Below are 12,126 nucleotides of genomic sequence, written 5' to 3'. Positions count from 1 at the left end.
TTTAACTATTTAATCTCTTGACAAGGATCAGCTAAATAGAAAGAAAATGGCTTGACAGATTAACGCCAAATCAGAAAAGCTCAGGGCGAGATTTTAGCCCCTTTTATCGATTACCTTTTTCATTACTTTGCTGATTTTGTGATCTGAGATGAAACATGAAACAACATGTTTTCCATCCTGATTCAACACGGTGACTGCAGGGGAGGACACCTAACAGACACTATACACGCCAAGATAACGACCCAATGAGAACACTGCATATGATACTGAACTGCATGTCCTGACAAATCAAGCTGGTAACTTTAGACATTCAGTGTCTGGGGCAAACATTACTTGTGATATTTGACTAAACTTCCCTGGAAATCATTTCATTCAGTCATGTGGGACCCAGTCATTAGAGACATGCAGGGGAGCTGCACGACTAATCCAAATAAAACCAACAACACAGTGTAATGGAGTGCAATTTTGAAATTACAAAAGCTCCAATTAAAAGAAAAGTTCAACGCTACACCAGAGAGTCAGACACAATGTGGTCCTCACACGCGCACACGTTGCCTTATGCTCACATGCGACTGAGGGCAAAGGTGACAAAGAACACAACCTGATGAAGTGCCATGCATAAGGACGGCTGTGTGAAAGAAGACTGAAAGGAAAGAGATGACTTTGGTGTCAAAGAGGAAGAGTATGTCAGCTGTTTGGACGCATTTCGGGTTTAGACAAGATGCTTGACAGAATCAGGTGATATACCACCATAGCTACCAACCGAGGCAACACGTAAGCCTGCATTTTAAAAAAGCATCACAAGGCTGTGTATGACAGTGTGTGTTAAGTGGGCCGACTACCACCCCGCAGGGATCACAGATCGAAATGTTCGGGAGCATAACTCCTTATGAGCGAGACTCAAAACGGCTTACAACAAGGACCTGAATATTTTAGTGTGGTGGAGCCATCGTCAGTGTGGTCCCTTAATTCGTACTTCATGTTTATTTTTTTATATATATATTTAAATAATGTTCACGCAGGGCCTAGCGCGTTAGAGGAGAAGCACTTGCTCTTATTTTTTTTTAAGTTAAATCATGTTCACATGTTACCGGTGGGCTTCAAGTTATCAGAATATTAATGCTTAGAGTGGCAGGGTTATTTTTTATGTTTCTGCACTTTGCTTTGTGTGAACTGTTACTGTAACTGACTGGAGATCAGTAATATGTGATAATGTTCGCAACAGATCAGCAGTTGTTCTGCAGCGCTTTGTGGTTCTTTTTATTTATTTTTTTATTTTTCTAATAAGATTATGTTAAATAGTTAGTCACAGTGATTGTTTTACATGTGTTCAAGGCTTAATGTTATCAAGATTCTACTGTGAGGAAAGTTTTTACTCAGTAGCTAAATAAAAGATACATAATTCATATCAATTCATGCATCATTCATCTCATTTCATCATAACACGAAGGCCTGGACTGTATGAAAGAGCAGTTTGTATGCTGCATCCCATGCTGTGTTGGTCATACTATAGGACAGTATACAATATGTTTTACTGATTGTATATATAAATAAATAATCAAGAAGATGAAATACTTTAAAGAAAATTGCACAGGCTACTGAATCGCAATATCGGTCCGAAACAATGTAATTAGATTGTTTTCTGAAATCATTAAGACATAGCTGCAAGCTGCACACTAAAGGTCATGTGACCTCCATTTGTTCCTTAAAATCGTGCAGATGAACTGCAGAATTCAAATGACAGAACAGGCAAACTTCATTTAACATTCATTTTGTCTTTAATACTATTTGTGAAGTCTTCTGCATGCAGACAACACTCCTTTTGCCATAACCTTTCCATTATTTAGGTTCACTGCTTATTGTCATGTTTTATTCATCAATTTTGTGATACACAGCCTTTATGCAGAGACCACGGGGGCTGAAAACACGCATCAGGAACTCACAAAGAGAAGCGAAAATGTCCCTCTTGGATCTTGGAGCTACGGCGTATGGAAATAAACTTAGCTAATTCACATATTTTGCCAAAGAAAAGAAAAATCGAGAGCAGCTCCTGAAATTAATGAATGGCCACTCCATTTCTAGAATCATAGCAGACCAAAAAAAGACATTTCATGGCGTGTTGTGAAAAGGACTTACTGAAGAGCTGACAGCAGAACCACAATGAGCTAAATGCTCAAAGAGATGAAGTTCGAGTGGCCTCCATTAGTTCCTACGGCAAAAGTGAAGCTTAATCTCCTGTCAGCTCCCCTCAAGCTAGTCTCCCAGGACTCGGAGCTCTCTCTGCCATCCATCACCTCAGCGGGGACCAAAGGGAGACTCCCCGAAGGAATGGGGATCAGAGCAATTTGCATTTACACTCAAACCATCGAGGCCCAAACAATCTCATGGTGACTCTCTGCACTTCACTATATCACAACTGTCATCCAAAAGACATGCAAAATGCCACAGACCAGCAATTACAGTTGCCTTCAAAAGAGAGAAGAAATCAGCACAGTCAAAACGCTAATTACCATATTCCAAAGGGACCGCAGTATTTGTTCCATGACCCATCTGAGGAAACATTTTCCTGCCTGTTCCAACATCAAACACCTGTTTCAACACTATGAACATGCCTGCAATTGTCCTCAAACCCCCCAACTGTTCAACCAATCAATCAATCAATCGCTCCAGCCAAAGTACGGGGCATTTGAAACACAAAAGCAGACTTCGAATGAGTCTGAAAAAGAAACACACGCTGGAGCAGTGCAGCACGTGACCATCTGCCATGAGTCAAAACGAACTGCTGCGCGTCAGGCTTCGGTGGCTTCGGTGACAAGCTGGTGCATAGAAATCAGGCATTTAGCTGCACAATTAACCCTAGAGAGTCGAAACAATAAAGCTGTCCATCACAACAAAACAGGAAATATCACCCGTGGTTTGCGTGTCAGAGGACGGCACATGACAATCAACCAACAAATTAACACAGTTAAAGGGCAGTGACAAACAAACTAATGCAGCTGTGTTGCAGTAAAGAAACTTACTACCAAGCATTCAAGAAAAACTCATATGAGACTGCATGAATTGACTGGCAGAACCCAACAACATGGGTCCCCAGCAGAAAGCTTTTGGCGTGCGCACTGCCAAGTTATTACAAAGATTATAATTCACAGCTACACAAATTCCCTTCCTGAATAATAGTACATTCAAAGTTGATGCGTGTCCACCATTCAGCATTAATTTCCCAAATGTTTAATCCAACTAAGATGAGGAATTAGAGCTGGAAAATCTCCTTATCCCACCACTGAGAGTGATATCTATATGGGCTCGTGGAGCACCAGGACCCGAGGATGGAGCCAAGCCATAAACAACCACCTGGTTGCTCACTCAATTCACACCCAATTAAATATCAGTCTGGAGTACTGGAGAGAGCAAGTACTAATGTAAGAAAGCAGGAACAGAGCTGCCATTATTATTCACAGATCCATTATTCTCAGTGTTCCTTTTTGATAATCGATTTGGCGAGCAGGCTGGAATATTTTCTGTTTATGAATTTGGCACCCTTGTGTTTTCTACAAACGGTTATTACAACGACAAGCACAAATGGCTTTTCCCTAATGGCTGACTGCAACAGGGTTTGCTTCTACTTGCATCTGTGAGGGCCATTCCCACACTTGTTTGTGCCTGGCTAATGAGGGAAGAGTCTGGAACATGTTGTATATCAATTAGGGCCATCAAAGACAGTGGGCATTTATGGCAACGCCCTTTAACCTCAGGGTGAAAGACCAAATTCTTGTTTTTGCATGTCAAAAGAAATGAGTCCAAACAACAGCTGAAATAAAACATTTCCAAGCCCTCCCCTTCATGGAAATGTCTGATGGCTTGAATGATGCCCTCATTTTGCTTTTAAATGAATTACAGCAGTTTAAAAAAAAAAAAGAAAACAAGAAATAAGTGCATTCATATGACGCCTAATTAGATTTAAAATACAACTCCTGCTTTACTCAAGTGAGACATTTCCAGGACGCTTTAAGTGCAATTTTTGAGACATTTTCCACTCCCTTGAGTGAACAGCTTCAAAAGATTTCCACCGTGAATCCCAAGGGAACCAGCTAATCCTGATCTTCTCCACAAGCAAAGGGATCATCTCAATGTAAATCAGACAGGGCTTTTGATCAAAGTATTCAATCAGTCTTAAACACATGATGCCATAAGGAGCCTCACAGCGAACAAGGTCAACATCCTGCTTGTTCTCGAGCTCCAGGGAGGCGAGAAAGAAACAGCCCAGATAAAGACAAAACGCTCTGCCTGGAAGACACTTTTTACACTTAATAGCCTGGAAAAGGATCACCAGAGCGACATCACCAGAACACAAATGAGCACGTACACGCTGCAGTCCGTCACAGAAAATGAGAATGAGATCAGTGTCGTTCAAAACATGACATTTCTTCACCACACTTGACCCTCTTCCAATCCTTTCCTGCAACAGGGGCGCCAGGCAGAATTTACTTGTCCAAGATGTAAACAAACCAGTAAACTTTCAGCTATGCCTTAAAAGCCCCCTTCTGCATAACGGATCACACACACACACACACACACACACACACACACACGGGGCCATATATGCATGGTGTTTTGTTGCTGGCTTGTTTAGTTTTCCCAATTAGAGGGCTGTCAATATAACCAGAATAATGATGCTCCTTCCGATACGAGTCAAACACACTTATTAAACATGTGTTTAAATGGGCCCACTTTGGGAAGCTTTAATGTCAGGTGATCAATGTCAAATTATCACTACGTTTGTCAGCCACCAGTGTTTCCCTCAACACCTCATCCCCTGGCCAAAACACACGTACACACACCACACCACCTCTCTCTCTCTCTCTCTGTGTGTGTGTGTGTGTGTGTCTCTCTCTCTCTCTACTAAACCCTGTTATGTATTTAGGACAGTTTCTCAGAGTATGACTGGGGCCAAAGACAAATGTCACCACATCCTGAGTCACTCTTCCTCAGAAAATATCATGTCTGACTATGAAAACCGCAAAAGGCCTGTGGACCGTCCGTTTACAGATTAAAACGGAGGATCTGGACATAACGACTGCTTAATATTATAATTATTTACAATATTCAGCTAACACGCAGCAGCTGAGGAAAACAGACCACATTATGATTAAGGAGCACTCGGAGGCTCCGAGTTGCCATTACAATGAGATATTGGAAAACTTGGGAGACTGCTGGCCTGCACGGTTCGCGCATATCGCCATCTGCCTGCTGCGCGGGTAAATTCATTATTTTACAGTCAAATAAGTATTCTGCAGCCGTTTGAGAGGGTTGGATTCAAAGACTGAAAATACTTCTCTCGTTTGCACGTCTTGTTGCAAAATACAAGCGAGGCAATCGCATATCGATCCACCCATTCGTGCGTTAATCAAGACTGTGTTATTGCAAAACATCACGCGGCGCGCACACGCACACAAACACACACACTGTGGAGCAGGGAGGTGGTGATAAATTAAGGCAGATGTCATGATTCCCTGCTCAAGTCGGATTGCTGTGGCTTACCTTGGACGTGCAGCGCTAACAGGAGTATCCATATCCCCACACACATCGCCATGGCTCCGCAACTATCCGGATCTTCTCTGATAACCTGAGAGTGGGTGAACGGGGCTCAATCGAGATGACAAAGACCAAGCATGTAACTTCTGCAAATCCCACTTCGTCCCGAACTAGTCTAGCTCCCTCGCTGAGCAGTTGGAGACTTTCGCAAAACTAGAGAATCGGTGGCGCGCGTCTCCGTGGCAAAGCATCAATTTCACGTCTGCGGCGGTTCCCTTGCTGGCGGAGAGTTTGCACTAAGTAGAACCTGGCCGGCTCCCCGAAATGCGATCCAGGCGGCTGCAGATTTGCCTTGTAGGTGATGGAGTATTTTAGGAAACAGCAGGCGAGGAGACAAAGGGGAGTTCTTATCAAAGCAGCTCTTCTAGTTTAACCATCCAGCCTTTGTTGCTCCATCCACCGCAGCGGCTGCAGGACTCTCTCTCCCCCCCCTTTCCAGGATTGTGGAGCAGTAAAGTGGGCGGGAGGTCCTCGATCGATGCTGTGCTGGGAAGTTTCCAACACTTGGAGAGTTCCTCCGGGGAAACGTCGCCTTGCTCTTCCGTCTGCAACACTGACACAGCACCTAAGTGATAATCTGCTGGCACCGTCCCTGTTTTAGTTCCTTAAGTTCCCGGTTCTCCCCGCCTGCAGCCACGGCCAGCCGGAGAGATCAGCACACCAGGCCGGTGAAGTTGTAACTGTAGAAATGGTGGGATGAGCCCCCCCTTTTCTCAGTCGTTTAGGATGAAATACAGTGAAGCTTTATCCAGCAATGCGCACCGCCCCGCTGATCTACCGCCACAGAATGTTTCTGACTATCGCTGACGCTTTGGGAGAGAGATCGGGATCGGGTGACGTTGTGCAAGGGAGGAGCCTGGATTGTCCTCCAAAACGCAAACGCATCGCCTGGATGAAGCACAGCAGCCCGTAGCCCCCCTAGGAAGTGACTTAAACTTTACCTTGCGCGTCCAGGGCCGTTGAAACTTTGAAATGACTCATTTGGTGACAGACATTTTTAATTTTTATTGCAGGATGACCGAGACAGATCGAAGCGACCGGGGGGGGAGGTGATAAAAGGACAAGAACACAACATGTCCAGTCACGCCGAAATGAAACTCTTCTAAGTCGAAATCTCCCACAGGTCCACCGAAACCGACACTCAAAGGAAGTGAGAATCACAACTAAAACTGACATTTAGCTGAATACAACAAATGGTTTGGCCCATATAAACCTCCGTCACATGCCTGCTTTGACAGTCAGCGAAATGAAGGACAAAATGTGTGCTTTTGTTTTGGTAGATTTCTCCCAAACAGAAAAACTGAAAATACGATGAGATCATTCAAATCCAGTAATAATAAAATGAAACTAGTCTCATTTATGTTTACAGACCAAAAGAGCACCACGTCTCACACCATTAGTTTCAAATAAGTTAAAATAAGTGAGAATTTGCAGTAGTTTCTGCACTGAGGCCACCATGCAGCACCTCAGACATAAAGTGAACCATGAGTCTAATAAATAAGTCAGGGTGGGGCAGTGGAAGCTAAAATATGATTAAAACAGTCATCCTCACAGTCATCCTTCCTGCAGAGGGAAGTGACACAGGAGGAAATGTTTTTACGATGATCTTAGAGGGAAAAAATGACTTTCATTTTCCTCACATCTTTGACCATATGAGTGTGTGCTTGTGCATGGGGAGAAATAAAGGGGGGAGGGAGTCTAGCTTACCTCATGACTCAGCTGTGAGAGCTGACTGATCAAACTCAGCCCACCTTTCCCTTCCTTCCTTCCTTCCTTCCTTCCCTCCTTCCCTCCTTCCTTCCTTCCGTCCTTCCTTCTTTCCTTCTCACACTTCAGCTAAGTCATCCTTTTCTCCAGAAGGAAGCCGGTGAAGGTAGCCCCTGCCGGTAAATGAATGGGAGGATGAATGTGATAACACTTCCCTCTTGTGGACACTAGTTCCTCGGATAATTACAATAAACCAGGACCAATGCACTTTACATTTCAGGGTCGATTTTGCTGTTTGGAGTTCGCAGGTTTGCATGTGGTCAAACCCTCCATCTTTGGTGATGATTTACTGTTGGCACCACAGGATTATCTGCTGAACAGCAAGAGGATTCGCCTGGTATGACAAAACATCACCGAGCCAATTTGGTTATTATATCAGTGTAGTGTTGGGGGCATGAATCAAACTGTGTAAAGTGGCAAACCACGCACTACCCTTTCCAAGTGGAGGATGTGTGGTTAACAAACGGGAGAAACAAACTGCTGCAAAGAAAAATGAAAGGCTTGCAGCTTGAAATTTCAGAGTTATGCTCTAACCAGAGTGTAATCATGTCAAATAAGCTTGAAGCCAAAATGCGTTGCTGTTTATCGACTGTCTATCAGTTATATCACGACACAGCAGATAGATGGAGTATTTCCAGAGCTCAGAACAAAATCTACAGTATGAATTAACAATGTCAATTTTACACCACGTTTTACCGTTCAGAAGATAATCACTTTACTTCATAAACCTTGAAAGGTCAGCGCAGCAGCAGCCTGGGGGTTTTGAGAGATGTAGTCTAAATTTGATAAAGTTGGAAAATTTGGACATCAGGGCGGGAAATAAAATCCTCCCCGTCAAGGACAAGTTTCTTAAATGTGTCCTTGAGCGAAGCAATTAACTAATAAGTGTTCCAGTTGCTTATTGGTTCCACTCACAGTGAGGCCGTGAAGCAAAATCTCAGAAAGAAATGCTCAAACAAACTTCCCGTGACAGATAATATCTAAGAAAAACTACAAGATTTGCCTCTTGCCTTTGGAGCATTTACTCACTCTCTTCATCAAGCCAAGATTATGATTGATTTACAGGTGAGCTGATGAAATTTAATACACTCATTGTGAGCTGCAGCTTGAGCCCGAGCTCAAGGCGATGCCTGAGCTTCTGTGGAGATTTAGGAGCTGTTTTGCAGTAATGAGTGTTAGGAGATGGATCAGAAAAAGTAGCAATGGCTAAATTACAGGGTAGGCCCAATAAATTTAACAGATGAGGGGGTTTTATGATTAATACGTCAGTGTCAAATGAACGGTGATGATGCATTTCACTGCAGAGAGGTAGTAACTGATATTTTGCTGATGACAGAACCACTGAGTTTAAAAACACAGAGGTATTGAGTTCAAGCAGCAATGTAGGAATTTAGATTCCACAACAAATACACAAAGTTCATCATGTTGAATCAGACGTCATAAATATCACGTATCATCATTTGATCTAATTTGGTGACTTTGTGACCTTACTTTGTTACTTTTGATTTGCTCTTATTTTGAAGAAAAAGAAGAAAATCTAATTCATTGCAACCTTCAAAAACGAAATGGGCAAATGCTTACTAATGTAGAAAAACAACCTCATCCACTTACATTATGTCATATATCAATAACTGTGACATAAGGTGTGAGTCTAATCTTCTTCAGTCCCAAATTCTGTCATCACCTCAGTCAGTGATGCAAACACAGATTTATAAAACATGACATCGGTCACATTGGTGAGTTAATGTAAGCTGTCACAAACTTGCAATTGTGAGCACAAAAATTACGGCAGAACTTTGGCAAAGTGCTGAGAAGCGAAACAGAATCCAGGTTTTCAGCTGTCCAGAATAGCATGAAATCTGCATTGGGCCTGACCCAAGCCTGCCTCCCTGGAGAGCAGACATGTCTTTTGATCCAAAACTGTTAGTTTTCCTGGCCTGAAAACATGTGATAGAGAAATCTATGTCCTATAAAAGCAGCTCTCTGCAGTCTCCAGTCTCTCTGCGTTTGCTCTGAACAAAGACAGATCTACGGTGTTCAATTATATTTCCACTGATCTATTAACATATGAAAATCTCACAAAATAAGACGCTCAGACAGGGAGCGGACTTCTGAATGCAGCGCATCTGGGAATAACAAACACCCCTGCCAGGCTGCTGTTAACTGATTCCACTCAACATTTAATACAGTGCAATTATATTACTGCGAACAAATTACTGACCATTTTAAAGTAATGACTTGATACAGTGGATAGTAATTATTTTACCCAGCAGACTTATTCTGGTAATGTCTTCAGTCTTATAGAGAAGGCTGTGAAAGCAAACACTTGAATTACTGAATGCTAATTTGTTCGTTCTCTCAGATGTTGACTGGGACACAGATTATAGATCATTTGTAGACATATGCACTGTAACAGGACCAATAATGAGCACCGAGCAGTTCCCAACCATGCTAGACCACAAAGGAAACAAATGAACAAAGTCATATTTCCAAACATACACACACTGAACCATTAGAGCTAATCTCCTTCACAGTGATCCAAAAGGTTTTATCAAACTTCAACAATGTTTTTATTGACACTATTTGGTCTTACTCTTCAAATACTGACTCTCAATATAGTAGATGAAGTACATTCATGGTCCTCTCACCTCTGGTATCTCAGTGATGGACAAACTGAGGACCAAATACCATACTGGGCAAGGATGGGAATTTTAATACGATGGTTTATGAGGTTTCTAATAATGGACAACCGTAAGGAATTTTGAATATACATCTTTATGCAGTTGACACTCTACTTCTGCCTGCATGCTGCACTTCAATAGGACAAATATGCAAATGGACTCTCTTGAACTATCCTAAAGAGGATAAATAATGCTGTAATAAAGTGAAATGAAGTGAAGTAAATTTAACCTTTAACAGGGCTCTGTGTGCTTGCTAGGAGTTCCATTCTGGTGCCTGCTTTGAGACAGAAAACATGAATATTTAAATGAAGCTGATTGGACTCAGCATGCATGTATAAGACATCTGTCGTGCTCGACGTTGATTCTTGACGTTATAGCATAATTTAAATACATACTCTGTGAAATATTTTGGCTGCTGTGTGGTGGCCACTCGTCCACGGCTCGACGATGAGGAGACAGAGGAGCAGCAGTTACCTTCAACAAAGCAGTGAATCAGAGAAGTAAAACTTATTTTCTGATTGTATCACACCAATTACGTTCGAAATCACATATCTGCACAACCGTCCAGTTTTTGTGTGAATACAGTGGAATGTGAATGTTTAAAATCAATTTAAGGAGGGCAAAATGTGTATCAGTCTGTACAAGCAAACCAGGGATCAATTACCCATGAAGCAATGCAAACTTTTACTTAAAACTGATCATTTCATTGATCTGATCATTATTGATTTATGCAATTAAAGATGAGATGTGTTTTACAGGACAAGTCAAGGATCCAAGTAGGTGCTTATTAATGAGGAAAAACCCCTTGACAGCACTACATCCTTTATCATAAGAATGGAAACTGATTTTGTAATAAAAACAAAATAACTCCTAATCATAACAAAATACATTGCCACTGTGAGAAAACATGGTGATTTTTCTCTGTCAAACCGAATGCAATAGTTCATTCATAGTTCAAGGTTGGGTTTTTTTTATCATTACTATTATTTTTATTTTAAAACTAAGCCAAAACACAGACAAAAAAAGATTTCTGACCAAAGAAATACACATGACTTACTGTAGTCGACAGCACTTCAGACTGGGAGCACTGGGCAGGTATTCACTCTTTCATTTGTGAATCCTGATGAATTCCAGTTACTAGACGAGAAAAGATAATGTATGTGTGTGTGTGTGTGTGTGTGTGTAGCTAATATGTGTACGTGATTGTGAGAGAGAGACTTTGGATATTTTTTTCCTTCGGGGAACATTTAGGAAAATGCTACCGTTTCCAACCGAAATTGTAAATCGATCTCTAATAAAGTAGCTAAAGTCACATCTTGTTACTCACCTCCTACGGTAGATGAGTAAACTAGGTAGCTGACAAATGAGTGAATAACAACCCACAGTGCAGTGCACTGGCACACGCTTATATCTGCAGGGATACAATTGACCTCTGTCTACAAGCAAGTCATACACGAGCATTCGCTTTAGTTAATGTTAAACTGAGAAAGAACTCATTGTGGCAGAAAGCTGAGCTGACAAAAAGTGCTGTTTTACTGGCTCAACATCTTGACATAGCATCACATGCAGGAAATAAAGTGGGAACGAAAATGGTTATTCTCTAATTGAGTTTCTGAATTCAGAACGTCCTCTTCAGTATCTAAAACCTGACTATTACTCACTTAAAAATGTGAATTCGTCAAACGTTCCAGCCATCAGAATCTGCCCCGTCAGTTTCTCAAGTGCGAATTCACTCCCTCACATTTTCCATTGTTTATGTTACACCATCTTCAGAGCTGTACTAATCCATTCGTCCTTGATTTTTGTGGCTCTCAGCTCTGGTTAAAACTGTGCAGAAGTGTTGCGGTCACATTATCTTTGCAAACTGCGGATCCGATAGGCGCATCTCAGCACGGAGGCACTTTTGCAGTGGCAGCAGGATGAAATCTCTGCTCTGACGATAATGAGATGGATCACATGCATGGCAGCACTTGCTAAGTTACATGGTTTTAACTATCTATCAACGGGCTCATTTTCAAGCCACTTCAGCCTCCTAAAGCCTGGCCAGGCTGTCTCCACGCTGACTGGCTGCCTTGTTAGAATGTAG

The 12,126-nt window shown here is 42.0% G+C and overlaps 1 protein-coding gene across 4 annotated transcripts in view; it reads right to left on the bottom strand.

The window, feature by feature from the left end:
* nectin1b (nectin cell adhesion molecule 1b) overlaps positions 1-6,785 on the bottom strand; it is a 141,406-nt gene extending 134,621 nt beyond the window's left edge. Inside the window, exon 1 of one of the 4 annotated variants that reach the window (XM_046389754.1) lies at positions 5,539-6,785. In XM_046389754.1, coding sequence (XP_046245710.1) covers positions 5,539-5,590 — 52 coding nt within the window. In that variant the 5' untranslated portion in view covers positions 5,591-6,785. The remainder of the gene's footprint in view (positions 1-5,538) is intronic. The other 3 variants (XM_046389756.1, XM_046389757.1, XM_046389755.1) reach the window with 3 other exon arrangements.
* Between the last annotated feature and the right edge of the window lie 5,341 nt (positions 6,786-12,126).

The sequence above is a fragment of the Scatophagus argus genome, chromosome 5 (assembly GCF_020382885.2).
Source record: "Scatophagus argus isolate fScaArg1 chromosome 5, fScaArg1.pri, whole genome shotgun sequence".
NCBI lineage: Eukaryota > Metazoa > Chordata > Actinopteri > Scatophagidae > Scatophagus > Scatophagus argus.
Note: the sequence above shows the minus strand (reverse complement) of the source record. Positions and strands in the feature narration are given on the sequence as shown.